This window comes from Orbicella faveolata, unplaced genomic scaffold (genome assembly GCF_042242905.1).
Source record: "Orbicella faveolata isolate gen_17 unplaced genomic scaffold, um_ofav_v1 contig_48, whole genome shotgun sequence".
NCBI lineage: Eukaryota > Metazoa > Cnidaria > Anthozoa > Scleractinia > Merulinidae > Orbicella > Orbicella faveolata.
The window spans coordinates 14,278,855-14,297,658 of NW_028301578.1; the positions used below are offsets into that span (position 1 = coordinate 14,278,855).

Below are 18,804 nucleotides of genomic sequence, written 5' to 3' on the forward strand. Positions count from 1 at the left end.
ACCTAGTGACGCGGGATGAAGAAGTCCGCTGACCGTTGGTCTCATGTGCTCGCTTTACCTCACAGTGCCTTTCCCCACCCCTACGAAATAGAAATGGGTACCAATAGGAGGGATAGAAGGGCGAAGAGGGAAGGGTGGGAAAGGCAAGAGGGAACGAAGGGGGAGGGGAAGGGGGCGTAAGAGTTAGCTGAGGTGGATTAAAAATCCTTCAAATCAAGGGGAAATAGCAAAGCTATTCCTCGCTACGTGTTTCGGAAATAAAGAATTAGTCGCCGGTTTGATACATAGGCGAACAGAATTAACTAAATCCAATCATTGTTTGGGTTCCGTTGCGACTTTGCTTGCACGTACCCCTCTTCTTATCAGTCAAAAAAATCCCCTAATTTGCCTGGGATGCCTAGATAAATCTTGTGCTCTTATTGCTCTAGAATTGAATCTCTTCCCACGCTTAACGTGTAAATAGGGTACGACTGCGATGATAACGTTTAAAGAAAGATAAGTGAAGACCTGGTCAATAGTATTCGGCAATATCCGGCAATTTGGGTAGTGATGATGCACATAGTTTAGCAGCTAAGAAAACAGGAAAGCTCCTTGGCGGAAATTTTTCTTTAGCAACGATTTTAATTGTTCCATGGCTAGTTTTTTTTACCAAGTCATTTTCAGCGCCACCGCACTGTCGCCGGTTTGTGAGAATACCACCCACTCTTTCCCGCCTCTGGCCGCCATATTGAATTTTGGAACACCGGCAAACGTGCAGGGAAAGTGTTTTCAGGCTTGAATGTTTGGTTGTTATTCAAGATTTGTAGTTTTTAAGCCTGTCAGCAAGCTCTCTCGGAGCAGGGGGCTGTTCTTCCTTACTTATATTTTAAAAGTCTCAGAGAAAAATCGAAACCATACCTCGTCGGTTTCTAGAAAAACTATCTTCACCACTACAATGTTAATGGAATTACCAATGCTTCTGTCTCGATACAATTGGGCAACCTTTAGAGAGAAAACATTGGTTAATTAATTAAAAAAGTCATTAACTTTGTCTGGAAATAATACGCAAACTAAGCAAGTAACTAGTTTTTTTTTTAAACATTTAAATCTATTTTTGACTTGGAGTTTGTGATCGAGTGTAAGCCCTCAAGAAGGAGCTAATGGGATGAGCGCTGAGGCATGTCTAGACTTCATTTCATTGCCTTGCCTATGTGGTTTTTAGCGCGCGATCTTAAATAAATAATGCTGATGTCAGGAAAAGGAATTTTACAAGAGTATGAGTGTTTATTTTCCAGGATTCACAGAAGTTATTTTGCCATCGCCTGAGAAAAAACGTCGTTTTCAGCGGAAGGCTAGGAAGTTTCAATTTGCATTTCAGCGTTAAACCGCAATACTTCCGCTGACCGGCGACTTTTTGAACATCTCGTTGTATCACTTCCCCGTCAATGCAGCACAGCAGTTCCTAAAAAAATACATCTCCAAATCCATCTAACAAAACTGTTTAAGGACAAATGGGTCAACCACGAAGGTAGAACAGACTGAAATAACACATGAACAGAAATTGGTTAAGCTGAGGTTTATCAAACAGTGAAACTTTTAGTACAGAAGACGCGTGATTTGAACAATCGCTTTTTGACAGCCACTTGCTCTAGTTTGACCTTTCGTCGTGCCTTTTTATCAGATTAAACCTCGACCCATATCATTTGGGATTAACCATGTTTACGTATTAGATGCTTATTAACTACTTATGGACTGAACGGGGGAAGTGAACCGAAAAATCTTTGTTTCAGGGTCATGACGATCACAATAAACACGGTGCTGTCTAGATATTTTCTCAGGCGTTTCGGGTTTTAGAGAGTCGCACGACACTTTGCGTAGGTTTAGTTGGTCGCATGGTGTTAAAATTGTTACTGGCAATTACAGGAAACATGCTGAACTGTGCTTTCAGCGATTCAACAACTGTCGTGAGGCAGGCTGGAAGATTTTCTCCGGATCAGACAAAGCCATCCTGCCTTGGTTGCGTCAGGGCGTGGTGCTTTTGAGTTAAGGATTCTTACACAATGACGAATGTCGGGTTGTGGATCGTCATGTGATCATATCGCGCGTGTATCGTGGCGCGGAATTACGCGGGATTGTCGCGATCAATATGTAGACGAACACGCTCACCACACAAACTAAGTTTTTGTTACGGTATGTGCACTGAAACACGTCAGCGTATTAAGCTTTGATCTCTTTACATTGATATAACTTGAACGACTAAGTTAATGGTGGGAAAACAGAACGATTTCAAACATGCGCATCTCTGTGCACAGATTCACAAAGGAATGAGCGATGTTTTAAGTCAAGCCAAACGAAATTCTAGACAGAATAATGTAAGGCGCCGTGTTTTTTAACCTCAGCGTAGGTTGCTGAAGAAACTGCGGTCGTAATTCAGGAAGTCACGCGAAGCTATAAATGAATCTGAGGTTGCGTTACTTACCACTCCCATAAGAGTAATGATATAGCTTTGTAAATCGGCCTTGTTGTCGAACGCGTCCACCATTGTCTTGTCAGCGACCACTAAAGTTTCAACAAAATTGTCATGGATGCTTCTTTTACGCCGTCTTCTTGAGCTGGTCTCGTTGGAAGGGGATGGCGGGAGGCCACGTAACAACTGCAGAGGTTTGTTGGTGTCTAAAGAATGAGGATTTGAAACAAATATAAAGTTTAAGGGGAGGGTTTCACGGTTCGGCGCATGTCTGTATTATTTGTTCGCCTGCGTCCCGCTTTTTGGCACAAGCCCAATTTTTCTTTGTTTATGAACTAATCGTAAGAAAGTCACCTAATTTCGCATGCAAATAGCCGTAAAATCATCAACCGTAGAATAAATCGTACGGGTCAACATTAAATTCAACGGTCGACACCGTCGGTCCACTGAAATCTTCTGAAAATTTTGGCCATCTGTCATTCTATCTTGACTAACTATAGCATGTGATTACTGAACTACATCTGAGTGGGTTTTTAAAGCGATAACATTGAAGAAGCGAACAAAAGTATTTTGATTTAGAGACATGCGCCAAACCGTGAAACTCTCCCTTTAACAAAGAACAACTATGAGCGTATGAAAGGACAGATTAAGGGTGGAAGTCTGGTTTGGTTACAGTATCGTTTCTGGCAAGATCCTTGATTCTGAAAGCGCCTCTCTCCACCCTATGTATGAGTGTTGGAAAATTGCTCAGAAAACTCGAGACAACTTCGATGGAATTTGATGCAGTCTGTATATGAGCGTGATAGAGCCACATCAAGCTTGCAAAATTGGAGATGAACATCAGGGATGATTAACTTCAAGCCATGAAATCCACCACTTGCGGAGAGTGGGTGACAAAGCGCAGTCGAATATACGTCGAGAAAGATAAGTTTTAAATTCCCATTTATACACCTGGATGGAGAGAGGCACTGTGAGAGTGAATTTCTTGCCCAAGAACACAACACAATGTCCCCGGCCAGGCCTACATGAACCCGCACCACTCGATCCGGAGTCGAGCGCACTAACCGTGAGGCCACCGCGCCTCAACGCGACCAACACTTACAAACATTTCATTCTGAAACGACAGTGAATGGAATGCAGCCCAGGCACACGGTGCAACATTATGCGCCACAAAATTGCAGTGTACGTTTACAACCCTGGTTTAACTTCACCATCCTGCTTTCAAATGTTGTGTGGATTTTGCGCGCAAAAATCTCAGAGCTGGACCCAATGCTATTTAAACCGGCACTGTTTACACGGGTGTTTATCCGCGCTAGAGTGAGGAAGATCGAGTGTCATAGATTCCACTTAAATGGGTAAACGGTTAGGGTAAAAGGTTACAATCATGCTTTCAAGAGCGTTTAAGTTGCTACAGCGCTCAAAAGGAATCGTGAGGTAGAAAACTCGTTGCGTGACGGTGTGTGACGAGGGGTCAAAGTTAAAGACGATCTCGATTACAACCATGCAATGATCGTTGTCATTTAAAATCGATCACGATGAATGTTACTATACGCGGGTTTATTTCGAGTATGCGTAATGTTCTGTGTCAGCCGCGCACGGAGAACGAGATACCTTTGTAAAAAAATCTGCAATTGTGATCTAGAGAGTCTTCAGTTTTTTGCTCTGTCGAATCGTTGAACTGGAGTGATTTGTAAAATGCCTCGAAGGCCTTCATGCTGTGTGAGCAGAAAAGACTCCATCTACAGAACGATTCTTAAGCGTGCAAAGTTCTTTTCTCTCACAGAAGAATCTCAGTTTTAAAGACGTCTTTTTGTCATGCATTCTCTCTCTCCGGAAAAATGTGGCAGCAAAATCCAGCAATCAACGAGCACGCTTGAGACAACGGGGTAAAGTGTGGAGAAAACCCCTGTGTTTTTGGAACAAGTTGGTATTTACAAAATCTAAAGAATCTCTAACCTCCGTCATTAGCTGTTGACCTCAGGCAAGTGACAGGTAGATGTTGCAGACCTCGTCGCTATTTCATGTTTTTAGTAACAGGTAATTAAGCACGTGCTGAAAACAAGTGATAGCAATTTCTTCATCTAATTTACGGGCCATTCCTCATCGAGAATACCGCTTTTTTGTGCAACGTGGGGTTAAAAGGACCTCGTGACCTAGCAGAGAAACCACTAACTAGATAAAATCCACAAAAATGGTTTCAGACAACTAAAGACACAAAGTAAACTGAAAAATGTTAGTTTGTTGATCGTATCAGATTAAATTTGGAATGCTTACTGAACCCTATCAGCTTTGCGTCATAAATGTCTTAGAGGAACCATTCTCGCGCGCGCAGCGTGATGGTGTCGCGATAAGAGGATCGATATCAGGTACATTTCTGCGGCGTTCCCGCGCTGGCACGCACAAGGCCGAAGTGTATCTGGGGTCAACAAATCGTTTTGCAGGATGATGCGTAAAGGAATTTCATTCAAGTCACTCGTGCTTTCCTTCACTGGCAGTTTTGCGCGCACATGGTTTAACAGATATAATTCAAGAATGCGTCTCCACGCGAAAGACTGCGTGCAATTAGAACAATTAGTGATTCTTTCTTTGTTAGGTTATCAAGCCCAAGGTTGAGATGATATTTATTTGTTTTAGCTGAGGTCGAGCCTGGAGTGAGGTAAACCCATCTGATTTGGCGCATGATTCAAGACAACGTGAAGTAGGGCATTGTCATGCCTATCACTTGTGTAGATAAGGAAAATAGGGTTTCGCCAAAAAAGATAAGCCTTTTGGATCCGGGAAATATGACGGTAACAACAAAAACAGAGCATAGGTTTGGCTCATCTGGTTAAGCTCCCACTCACTCACGGAGGTCTTTAATTTTAAAAGTTAACTTACCCACAAGGCCACAAGTCGACGGTGCGTTACTAAAGCCTTCTCTCACAGTAGCTTGGCGAAACAAGAGATGGAATTTCCTGTAATGTGCGCTTGTATTCATCTTTCCGTCGTTGGCTGGCTCAACAAAATAGCGTTCGCCGTTTAAGACGAAAGAACCTCGCTGAAATAAAGAAAAGAGTAAATTGCGCACAAATCTGAGAGGCTATGTAAGAAAAATAAAACGCGCGCCTATAAAATATAGTAATAAAAGTATGAGGGGATTGTGAGTTTTTGTCCGGGTTTCTTGCGCTGATAGCGTTGTTTGTTATAGCTATTTATCGCATAGGAAGTAGCTACTCGAAATTAAATAAGCTAATTATATTTCTAAATAGCAGAAGTTGTAGTTTAAACACAACAAAACAACTTAAAAATTGTTTTTAAAAGCGTATCGCGATGGGCCGCGAGACACGAAGTGCGTGAGCCGCTAAAACCCCTTCGTATTGATTACCGGGGGGTCATTTACCACATCATAGCGCTTCCGGTTAAATCAAAACCCAAAAAATCCGAAATGGCAACCACAAACAAGTCCCAGCCTCTGTCGAGAATTCTTCTCGGAGAGCAATGATGCGCGGCTAAATTCTGGCTAAGCGCCTGTCTTTTAAGACGAAAATCTCCCTAATAAATAGCTTTGGATAAGACTATTCAATTCACGGGCTTACTTACTTGTCAGTGAGGCCGCTGGCTAATGGACGGTCGGCCAGGCATCGTTAATTGAGTAAATAAATACAATATACCGCCATAGCCTCAAATGATAATTTTTCCAAATGTTTTCATCACATGCGGGTGGATAATACGAACTCAGTCTAAGTAGAAATTAAAATTACAGGCGAAGCACACTGCCGCTATAGTGAAAAGCAGCACGGCGTTACAGTGCGCATTCTGCATCTCGTCGCGCAGCTAATGACACACACAAAAAATACAGAATTAAGTAGTGAACTTACCAGCCCGTTGCATAAATTAAACACGGCAGTCGAGTTGGGGTCGCCCTGGATTTCCCCACTGTAGAAACAATGCTGCAAGTCCCCAGCGAACGGTAGTCGGCGCGTATCGCTATAAACATGTTCTACAGTAAGCACAGGCGATACAAAGCTATCGTCCCGCTCCAAGCGAAATTGAAAAGTGCGCCCAAACGCGGCGAGTCTATAGTAAACTGTGCCTGTCCTTAGACCTCTGTGTTCGTATTTTATAAAATGTTTATGAGGCGAGAGTCTTCTCCCATTGCGGTTTACCCGCTCCACTAACGTTATCTCGTATTCAACGCGTCCATTGTTGTTTGGAAGACCGCTAGAGCCGTGCGCGCGACCTGAATCAGGGGAAGCCCGGAGAAGTTACAATTAGAAAACATTAACATACAGACAGCAGTGTTGAATGCTTTAAGTCAGCTTTAAATGGAGAGTTCCCACTTACCTTTCAAGGGTTTCTTGTCCGTCGCTGCGCAAATTTGATGAATCAAAATAATTATAAATACAGCGGTGGATAGTGTCTTCATAGTACAGGTTTTCGGTGATTACTAGAGCAGGAGCCGCGTTGCAGTGACTTTCAATGAAGTGTTTTGGTAGACAGCTACAGGACTTCTAGGAACGCCCACGGAGAGCATGAAACTAGCCAATCACAAGCCAGCTTGTCGATAGCCACGTTATTCGCGTTGACACAAATTACCTGGTGAGAAAGAAAAGAATTTCTACATCACAAAACTGCGCTGTTTGTTTTCTTTACTATACAAGACACGAGTAGGAAACAGACAAGGATTTGCTGCTGTTTCCCTGATTTGATAAGACGCTGATCCTCCTCGCTGTGGGTGAGTTGTAACTAGAAGTTGTCATTAGTGTCAGGGAAATCATTAGGCACTGTCACAAGAGGGTTCTGATTAAGCCCACAACCGTTACGATGGACCCAGGGATAAATGACTTCACAAAAGCAGCTTCGGAGCCCAAGTTTTGCACGGGATGAATGTTGCGCGTACACAATTACTGTAGAATTGTTTACGTGCCCTTTGACGCTGCTAAGTTTTAGGTGCTTCACTTCGTTTTACGCCGGAGATGGTTGAGGCTAATGATGTCATTGCAGCAGCTTTGCGTTGCCCTCTGTCGCTCAAGCGCTGACTTGAGACAAGACTGTCATAAAAAACATTGAATTATTTCCCGTAACACAATGAAAACAAATCAACTGGCCAGTTCTGCGTGTAGGCAATCGAGAATGTGACATGCCCGAGACAACGACGGTTTCATTAAAAAAGTTGCGCAACGCAGAAGAAATCCTGGTATTTGTTCCTGCTTTCTACTGACCGCAAATAAAGGTAAATATTTACATCAAAATGATCAATGAACACCGAAAACTGGTGCTCGAGTTAGATACGGTAAATATCGCACAGTCTGGAGTCTGCATCAGGTCGCAAGTCCCAAAAACCTCTGATAATAGACATATCAGTACTAGTCACGTTTAAATGGTGCGCATCACTTACAAACTAAGACAATGATAATTTGAAGTTTTAATAACATCTTACAGGGTTAAATAATAAGTTCAATATTGTGAATTCATATCACTTGTTATTCGATCAGGAATATTTTAACCGCTCTCTACAAATCAGTAAACCAGAGCTTGAATACTCTGTCAAAACGAATCAAATTCTTTTAGAGAAAGAGGAAAACTCGAAAATTAATACCCGGCCTTTTATGGATGAAAATACGGATCGACCAAGCTGGAAAAGTTGTTTTTGTTTATCGCAAATCGTTCAACGACGGAAACCCTTCTAATTGAAACATTAATGCAATCTTGGAATTCTACAATGAAACCTGCTATATTTACATCAACAACACATGCTCGAGGACGAAAATTTCTTATTATGGTCGTGGAGAATGAGCTCTCACATTAACTGTTTAAAAATACCTCGGTATGATCAAATTAGCCACAGATGAAATCGATTTAAAATGCGTTTATATGAATGAAATGCACATTAAAATATGACATGACCGAGATTTCAGTTTTAAAAGAGGCGAAGTGGTAGCAATATTGTAGCAAGCTTGCACATAAGGTTGAAAGAAAAAATATCCTCAGTTTGTATTTCCGATCTGACCTTTTAGCTCGGACATCAGTGTCTCGCATCGCGGACCTTTGGACATAATCTCTCTGTTGTCGCATAGTCATTCCTTTCGTCAAACGAAACCGGAAACAATTTGCCATATATCGATTTCCTTCAAAATATGACCGTGCGTACCGCGGATCGACCAAGTTCAGCTTTGTATCTCTACTGAAAAGAAAGTAGAGAATTTTACAGAAAGTTTGGAGAAAAAATATATGTACCGCGATTCGTCGACTGAAAAACTGAGCGCGCGCAATTTTCCACGTGGACATCACTACATGTACGGCCAAACGGTTAGCGGATTTGTCGTCAGTAGAATACTTTAAAAACCTTCTCGATTGGTCCAGGGATTATGTTTGAGCTCATCGCCTTAGAAATCCTGTCTGCCCTTCATAACTGTTCAATTGACATGTGTTTTACCTACTTACCATCTTAGAGGGCGCTTTTCTTCAGTCGTTTAAGCAAAGCGAAACATTTCAAGAATTCACATCGGCGAGAGCGGCCAGCGTTTGGTCGTTCGCGGCAAAGCGCGAAAAATTTCTTTGCAAAACGACCGCAGATTTTGTGTCTCTCAAATGACAAAAAAGCCGATTTGTGCAAAAGTCATTATTCTTGCCAAACCTTAAAATCGAATTACTAGCTGTTGCGGCCATAGCCGAAAAATTTTGTTTTGTTTGCACCGAAAAAGCTAGGAGTTCAGTAAAAAATTCTCAGCCATTGACCTCATATAGACACTGTGGTTATGCAATTGACAGTTTAGGTTCTTTTTAACAGCATGTCCGATATTAAGATAACGTTTTATCATAAAAACAAAACAGTTTGGTTTTCGAGCTTCGAGCGTGGTTCGGTGAAAAACGTTTTGTCGTCTATTTGGCTTGGAACCATGAAAAAAAAAAAAAAAAAAAAAAATACAATTCACGTTTGTTGCCAAGTCAGATTTATACCAACATTTAAGTTCTCATTATAATAACAATAATAATAACAACAACAACAACAACAACAACAACAACAACAACAATAATAATAATACATTATATTTTAAGAGGAAGCCTCCAATCACCATAAGGTGGTTTTCAGGAGGGTCCTCTGAGAAAATAAATGTTAAACCTTTAAAATACATTAAAATCTAAAATACAATAAAAATTGAGTATGGAGACATTACATGTCTCCATATATTCTAAGTAGCTCGAGTTGGGAGAATTGCACTGTCTATCACTTTAATGACTACTTCTTGGTGATCATTCTCTGTATCCTCATTGTCCAACATGCTTGATTGCATACCGTTTATTTTTGTGGAGAATTTAAATTTTGATCACGTGGTGGAAAAGAAGTTTGATAGCGCGCGCTTTCTTCTCAGTAAAAGCCCTTTAAAACAAACACTTTCAAACAGACATATCGTAAAATACTCATCTGTCATTTCTGTAAACGAAACTGTGGTATACATTGCTGCTACGAATATCACATGCCATAAGCTCTTTTAATATTCTTTAAATTCCACTTCCTATAAATTTCATCCTCTTCTTCATCGATCTGCGTTTAAAAAACTCCGCGCATTTTGTCCTTGAAAAGAAGCAGAAAATCAAAGCTGTAATCTTTCTAATCACGCGAAATCCTGATCCATTTGGTACGAGATAACTGGTAATAGCATCGCTCCCAAAGACATAACAGTATCTTTCTGCATTCGGTCTTTTTAATGTGAAGGAATCTGGTCAGGTTAGCCAAGACACTTGGATATCCGTAACTTACCTGAGGCGTTGGTTTTAGCGGTCAGGGAAGGTTCCTGCTCGATGTACAACACGTATTACCAATTCTGTTTTCTTGTTCCTTTTTTTGCTGCACACGTTGTCAAAGGCGCGATGTTTATATTTATATTCTGCTGTGTCGTGCACTTCGACAACAAACTAAATTAAAATCATCTTGGAGCCTCATGTGGAGTGATGGATATTATCTGTGTAGATATTTAGGCAGAAGTCTTTAAATAGCGGAGCAGCGATTTCAAGAATGAGCCAGTTCGCTTCAATTGCCAATTAGCAGCCTAACATGTGCGCGAATTAAATTTAAACTTGCAAACGCCCTCGAATTAAATCGAACGTAAAGTAAACCGATACGATTTTCTCTTGTCGGATAATTTGGCGGTAAGGCGCTAACCTCTAAAATGGTATTTTCGAAACAAATGAAAAAGTATTTGCGGTTTACAAAGCTTATCCATTTAGGTAGTTTATTGGCAAGAAAATCTGCCTTAGTTGAAGTTAATATGAAGGAGCATCATGTATTTCTGAGTCAAAGTGGCGACTGACTGAATTCTGGGCGAATATGGCAAAATATGCCGCCAAAAGTTTCTGTATTTTGACATTCGTATTAAAAACAAAGGTTTCAATTCGTTGTGTTGTTCTGACAATCGGAAATGGACTTGTGTAATTTTGTTTTTTCACCCTTTGTGTGGGATATGGAATCTATTCACTACTTCCCCCTAAATTCGTCGGTCGTGATCCAAACAAGTCTTAAAATAAAATATGGAGAACATTTGAATTCATATCTATATATAAATATACCTTAATTTAAATCTTGCTATAAGATAGTAAACCAAGATAAGATATTATCGATAAGTTACCCCCTTAATGGCTAAACAAATCGTCATGTACTCGGCGAACTTTCGTTATTTATGTAATTAAATAGTTTTAATCTTGCCTCGTTGTGTTAGGCTGTTGTACTAATGTTTATATTCAAGCCAAAACAGTTTTACTTTAATGTTAACGACAATTTACAGTGTACCAGATTTCTACTCGGTTCGTCATCAGTGTAAGCCGACGACTATTAGTAAGCTGATTTGCTAAGAACCCGGCCTTTTTAATGCTCTGATATTAATGGCAGACCGGACTAGGCTAATAATACAAACTTTAAACTTTGTTAACGCACGCAACACGAAACTCAACGCCTTTGAATCTAGAATTTTCTGACAAGCATGTGGCCTATTTATACCCACCTTAGAGATTTTCGAGTTGATTCCACTTGAACTGAACAAACTGTGGGAGTTGAAGGTTACCGCATTAAATAACAAAAGTTGACCATCCGTCCAGCAAACAAACGAATTAAAAATGGCGTATAACACAAGGACCGTTTTATCAAAAACATCCCCTTTCAGGAACAAAGCCTCAATATTGCGCCAGTAACTACACCTTGCGGTTGACTGTGTCGTCATCGACGAACCAATCATAGACGACTGGGAATTGCACAAAGGAATTGCGCAGTTGTTGTCTATACCTAATGGTCGGTAGCGCTTAACTTGGAGGTATCTATAACAGATTTTCTGAAGTTGATCGCATTGAACTTTCAATCCGGATGAATATGACTTTGTATGTCCGGCGCTAGTGTTGTTATGCCGAGAATTTCTATCGCTTTATACACGCAAACGATTACATCCCCATTTCTCACGTGCGCCCTTACGTTGCCATGTTCGATACATAAAATCTCCTTACTAATGACATACAGTCCTTCAAATTTAGTTCTGAGAATTATGGTATAGATCAAGGTGCTATTCGATTCCATAATGGATGAATTTCATAATTCTCAGTTTAATCTGTCCGTATAAGTGAGAATTCCTTTGAAAATAATGAAATACATAAAGGCGAGAAAAAAGTTGGTTAGGTGTTGTTTAGATCCGTCTTCATTTTCAGTTGTGTTCTGTTCGCCAAGACTGTCGCAAACAAAACATTAAACCGGTTGTGATTCAGAAGAGTACGGAACTTTTAAACCCGCTAGTTCATGCCTAGTTAAGCATATCAAATGAAAAAGTTATTGAATTACAGTAAAATTTACAAAATCCCATAAACCAATTTAATTTCAGTGGCTTGTCTTCAAACAGGACAGCGCTACCTTACTTCGTAACAACTAGATTTTCTTGCAGACATCAAAATGATTGGAAATAGCTTAAGAATCTGATAAAGATTTGTTCTCCAAGGTCTAAACTGAACTGGAAATAAGAAAAATTTCCATGCTCTGCAGCGTGTCAAAGGTATCGGCTCGTTCTGTAACAAGAAAATCTTGCACACTTCAATTCTCCACAGGACTCCACTGCATGTACGAGATTTTCCAACCTTGTTTCCGTAACTAGATCCTAAGCCCTCGTTTCTCGGTGCCGATAAGGTACCACAGTAAAAAAAAAAATAAAGGCTTTAAGAAAGCTGTAAAACAACTAAATTCCCGAAAGCCTGTTTCTAAGCCAGCATTGTAATACTACTTTCTCCTCCAAGACATTCTTTCCTTGGGAAAAATAGATTCACGTCATTAGCACGTCACTTGAAGAGCACAGATCGCATGCGCTGCCTGCGGGATTGAAGTGTTCTTACACGTAGAAAGTGAAGGGAAGAAAGGAATTAATCAGTACTGGAAAATTTGAGAATAGCTGTAGACAGCTCGAAAGAAATGTCTGTGCTTTTTTCTGCTTTTGTGGTCATGTTTCCTGCTCGTTCGAGTAGACATTACAGTACCGCCGTCTCAGTGGCGACTTTCTCAAAAAAACTTAACCTAACCCTATGAAAAAAACCAACCGTGAAACACGCAAGGGATTGAAGTAGAGTGAGAGCTAATTGAATCCAAGTGGACTGCTTGTATCATGTGGTTAAAAACCTGCCAACCATAAGTGTTCTTAGGGCTTCTGAGTCGTCTTCTCCATCACGAAACTTTGTTTTCCATGCGGTAGTGACATTTTTTCAAGGGTCTGTTGTACAGGTAGTGTTGCATTTACCGCTTATTAGTATAAATCTACTAGCGTTCTATCACGAATGTCGTTCTCTGATTGGCTACACTACTCGCTACCTGTTCTGTGATAGATAGTGAGTAGCCTAGCAGTGTACGGTGTTAACAAAATGGCGGCCGATTCTTTGCGTTTTCGCAGTGTTTGTGAAAAGGATTTAGATAACGTTTTGCACGACTAAAAGAATCATACTAAAACAATTAGATTATTCGCTCTCGATTTCTATGCACGATAGTTGACTCGGGCTGCATCCTCATCACCTATCACGCGTTAGAAATCTCGAGCTCATAATCTAACTTTTTAATAGAGGGGGACCTCTCACACTCTGGAAAATTTCTTTCCTGCAGAGAGATGCTTACAAGGTTGGAAACTTCCTTGCAGCTGCGGCAGACGCTTAGGCAATATCAGCAATATCTGTAGGCAATACCAGTGATATGGCACACACGGTTGTTATATATGGGTGGCCCCAGGTTGACCCAGAATTTCTGTCGCCTTCTTCGTGAAAAAAAGCTATATTTGCACGGTCAGTAATTGAACCCCCCACTATTGCATGCAATTTTGAATCGAGAATCTCACAAATCTCTGCAATCATGGTATGCAGAAATACATGTCTACGTGCTCAGTTTTGTCTTGATTCAATTGTTAGGCTCGCGCCAGCAAAACTTGGGCCTTCCACAGGGGACCACCCATAATCAAATGTAAATTGAGAAGGAAGTTTTAGATCTGGAGATGCCTTATTCCATTATTTGTGCGGAGATTTCCTACAACCAGAGAACAAAAAGTGCATTTTCACTATGCATACCGCCACATCGTCACTCCCCTGCCGCCGTTTTGGTTGATTTTACTGCAACCAATTTTTCATAAACTGACATTGTACCTCTTAAAGAAACGGCTTAAACTAGGAATAAAGTTTTTAGCTAAAATTCGCGATCAGTTCTGACACGTTTTCAGTGTGTTTTCTCCACTCTCTTCATCGCAAGCTGCGAGCAGTGCCTGGTAATCTTGTAAATTGTCAGCCTCGACGTTCTTTTAAAAAAAGGCGACTTACGCCCTACACATGAGGATTTGCACTATTTGAAGGTGGCAATACCAAACACCGCAAAATGGTCTACAGGTTTATCTAATAAAACGTGACAACAGATAATCTTTTGTTCCCAATTCGTTGCCTACTTGTATGATAATATGCCACAATTAAAGTTGTGCTAATAAACGTACCACTAAAAACTGATTATTTAATATTGTCAGCTGGAACTGACACGTGAGACGTCCAAAATGAACGGTTCAATGATTACATTGCATTGTTGCATGTTACATGTTGGAGGATATACGGCAACCCGGATCTTTCAAACCGCGACTAATAACATTGCCAGACAAATTGATAGCATGTCCGTTGTAAGGTAAACTTCACCTCGCAGTTGGCGTCATCTGGGAAGGGAAATGGCGCCTGCGTTGAAACAACCGCAAGAATGCATTCGTCCTTCGACTAAACCATGTTAAAAGAATTTGTATCATTCAATGTCGTTTGAAACAAAGCTTTGACTTTTCTGGTCGTGGTTTGCTTTTGAAGCATCATGTTAATTTTAGCATGTGAATAGTTTTCACAGAGATCTAGCCTGTGAGTAGCTTGCGAACATTCCCTCGTGATGGTAAAAGAATAGAAGACAATTGCAAAGCTAGAGAACAGGAAACCTGACAGCAACGCAGTTTTGTACGCTAAACAGTGCTCGGAAAATGACAGGAAACAGTAAGCGAAGACGATTAACAATGGTAAGGAAGCTTTTAACAAACTTCGGAAGCATAAACTTTGGACGCTTTCAAATCTAACGATAGACTGGACTTAGAAATTTTCAAAAATTTTAATTGTTTTTAGGAAAAATGTCTAGAATAATTTGGTGTGATAGCTTCCTGCAACAGGTAATGGTGTTTAAACATTTCCTGTGTTGCATTTTTGACAATACTCGCTGACAGCTCCGAACTATCACACACACTTAAGAGACTGCCCATCCAAAGTGCTCATAGTGAGCACACTTTGGGCAACATTATCAGCTGAGTGCCAAATACCAAAACACGAAACTTATCATCAGGAACCGTAAAAATGACAGACTGATCTCGTTCAACGATTATGCTAACCACTTTAACAGGTTGCTCATGGGTAACTTTCTCGCTTGTTATAATTACTTCACAGAATAATGAACGAAACCACAAGGATGTACTCAACAAATGCTTTCATTTGAATCAGGATCACTTACTAGGAATCTCTCCCACAACTTTTGGCACTGAAAGTTAATCAAATAACCTTGCAATACCACATGTAAGTACTGCTCAATAGCCTTCATTTAAATGGTCACTCACCAGGGTTTCATCCACAAACCTTATTAAAAGTGAGACCCACCTTGCACAGCACAATAAATAGTACAACATGAAAGTACTGCTCAAAAGCTTATTCGAGTGGTGACACACTGTGGCCTTTAAGTTAGAACCACCTTGTACAGCATAATAAAGAGTACCACATGAAAGTACTGCTCAGTACCTCTATGGTCACACACCAGGGTCTTATCCGGATACTCAGAAGGTACAACCACTCTTTACGGTATACTAAACAATATCGCATGAGAAAGTAATGCTCGTTCAGATGTCATCTGACTGCTAACAGACTTAACCTTGCGCGATTTGACCCAATGAACAGTTTAAGCTCATCAACAAAACAATAAAATGATCAGAGTTTAGTTAATCGCACGCAAAAGCACCCGGCACCACATCGGGAATCAAGAGAGATAAGATAAAACAACACAACCTGTTCTGGTTTATAACCACCGCCACATAGACGTATTCACTGAAAGCGATTATTTGACCGATCAAACGTTGAATAAATCACGTGTCAGCCGCAGAAGCACGGTGCACTACATTGTAAGGTTATGAGACAATTGAAATATCCACCCTGTATATAAAACATGCTTTTGCAAGATTGCTTTCATCTAATTGCTTACACTTTGGACAACACCCAGAGAACAAATCAGATAAAATCAAACTTACCAACCCTTTCAATGCATGTCTTTCACGTTCGTGTCAACAAGGTTAAAAGACATTATCATCTCACTTTTCTCTGTGAAAATTTCTTTCATATATTATTTCTTTTTCCATCCATGAAGGAATAATTTTCTCTCAAAAATGACTAACCCTGTCGTAAATTTTCGTCTTCGTTAGCTAAAACAAGTTAAATCATGCACTCTTCTGACTTCCACCAACAGTATCAATATTGAATGTAAACAAAGCAGATGTTTTGTATAAACGGTCTGGCGGCTTACCTAGCTAAAGAATGTCCACGAGCTTTGTTCAGTATTATTTGTGCAGAAGAAATAAATGCAGAAACCTTTGGTCTTACACATTCTTATAAGCGTAACGGTAATCTTAGCTCGTCAAAGCTTGTAATGAATAAACCCTTCTTTGCGTCAGTCGCAAATTGAATTCTATTCATTGAGTTTGAGGAAACATGGAGCCCATTCAATTGCTTGTGACTTTGTTCAATTTCCGTAGTGTCCTGTTTCGGAATTAATGGGTCGTCCACCTTTTAAACTGCTGTCGTATCAAGCTGCAATAATTAGTCACATGGCCACAAAAACATGCATCATTCAAAACAACAACGAGCTGTTTAGCGCTGTTAAAACGAAAAGAGAATAGCTGGCTCTTGAAGAATGTTTATTTTGGATGGATTCTAACAGTAGGAAGTTTCTGGCATGTTGCCTTTTAAATCGAGTTCTTTCCTTTGCAAAAACAGAACACCACAATGTGATTGGATAATCTAATTTTTTGGGAGTGTCCCAGTATTTTGTGGTTAGACTGACCAGACGTGTCTTTTCCCAAAGAAGTCAATTCTCCGCCACTGAGTCTAGTTATCGATTGTTTATCACGGCTAATGTTATTAAACCGCTAATGTATTTCAACTTAGTGTATGTAAACACTCTAATCAGATTGAAGATAATCGCTGAAAACTAAATTGAGACAAAATTGAATGGAATTCCACTATGAAACAATGTGCCATATATATCCTTAAATTACTCATAGATGGCCTTTCAGACTGCTTTAACAAAAGTACAGTCGACTCTTTTCTTGGAAATATTTTAAATATTTTTGACCAAAATTGTCAAATGTTTCTACTCGTGAGAGTTGAAAATTCCAAAATACTCATTTAACCAATTTTACGATAGAAGACGGATGGGGTTCTAGTGGGTCCAGCATTTAACTTCTTAAATTACCGTTTGAATGGCCACAAACTACATTACTTGCAGAAATTTTGGGACGATTTTAATTTGGGACAAAAAAGGGTCCGAAAGTAAAACCGTCCGAAATTTTGAAATGTCCGAAATATTTACTTATACAGTACAGTTAATAAAACTTTTAGCTATTGTAGCTCCAAAGCTCTTAGTTTCCTTTATGGGGTGAACTCTAGTTGAGACACTACTTGACATGCGTAACGTCTAGATAGAATTTGTGTTATTTTCTCGTCTGTGTATTCTTAAACCTTGAGGCTGCAGTAAAACTTTCATTTTCACAGATGTTGTTTCAGTCTAACTCGTGTTTTGTACGCGTAAATTTGCTTAAGCTATGTTTCAGAAAAGTGTCTGAAATTTTTGTCCGAAATTTGTTCGAAATGGTTTAAAAAGTTTCCGAAAATTAAACGCCCGAAATAAGACGTCCTGAATTTTAACGCCCGAAATTTTTTGCGAGTTATGTAAGCGGGAAACAGGTTTTACATCTAGGGAGAGTGAAAGTATTAATAATTTTGCAGCATGTGATGATGATGACGATGATGATTATGATGACGATGATGATGATGTTAATTTGAAACTTTCACGGTAGACATATTGATGTTTTGAAACGCATAACAGTTATTATATTATTATTATTATTATTATTATTATTATTATTATTATTATTATTCAATGAAGGGAAATGTCGTGGTTTACGTCTACCGGACATGGCTCAGGGTGATGTCACATGAAAGGGCTTCCACGTGTGATTAAAATTTTTTTTTTCCTCATAGTATCAGTCTGTTGTCAAGAAAGCAGGTAGTGAGAATAACGAGAATCATCAACCCGGAGATATCGTCGATCTTGATGTTTCGCTAAGTTCACAGATCAGACTTCAAAAAAAATGTATTGCAATCACTATAAGAATAACAACAACAACAACAACAACAACAACAATAATAATAATGATACTAATAATGACAATAATAATAATGATAATGATAATGATAATGATAATGATAATGATAATGATAATGATAATGATAATGATAATGATAATGATAATGATAATGATAATGATAATGATAATGATAATGATAATGATAATGATAATGATAATGATAATGATAATGATAATGATAATGATAATGATAATGATAATGATAATGATAATAATAATAATAAGAAAGGAGGAGGGTGCTATCAAGCTGTAAACTGGCTATCCCCTAGTGCCTCAGGACCATGGTTTGGTCTCGGCCCTAAGGACTCTAAGCAAACATTACGTGAGGATGATAATAATAATAATGACAATGACAATAATAATAATAATGATAATGATAATGATAATGATAATGACAATAAT

General features: G+C 39.6%; 2 protein-coding genes across 4 annotated transcripts in view; one reads left to right on the top strand and one right to left on the bottom strand.

The window, feature by feature from the left end:
- The window catches only part of LOC110044832 (A disintegrin and metalloproteinase with thrombospondin motifs 9-like), a 75,478-nt gene that overhangs the window by 49,217 nt on the left and 7,457 nt on the right, over window positions 1-18,804 (bottom strand). For 2 of the 3 annotated variants that reach the window (XM_089281558.1, XM_089281556.1), the window contains exons 1-5: window positions 6,770-7,429; window positions 6,304-6,665; window positions 5,324-5,483; window positions 2,459-2,652; window positions 898-981 (exon numbers count right to left, since the gene is read on the bottom strand). In XM_089281558.1, coding sequence (XP_089137684.1) covers window positions 898-981; window positions 2,459-2,652; window positions 5,324-5,483; window positions 6,304-6,665; window positions 6,770-6,851 — 882 coding nt within the window. In that variant the 5' untranslated portion in view covers window positions 6,852-7,429. Of the gene's footprint in view, window positions 1-897; window positions 982-2,458; window positions 2,653-5,323; window positions 5,484-6,303; window positions 6,666-6,769; window positions 7,430-18,804 lie in introns of those variants that run through there. The other variant, XM_089281557.1, reaches the window with a different exon arrangement.
- The window catches only part of LOC110044735 (uncharacterized), a 35,212-nt gene continuing 23,443 nt past the window's right edge, over window positions 7,036-18,804 (top strand). The window contains exon 1 of the mRNA XM_089281559.1: window positions 7,036-7,160. The gene's annotated coding sequence lies outside the window, so the exon portion shown is untranslated. The remainder of the gene's footprint in view (window positions 7,161-18,804) is intronic.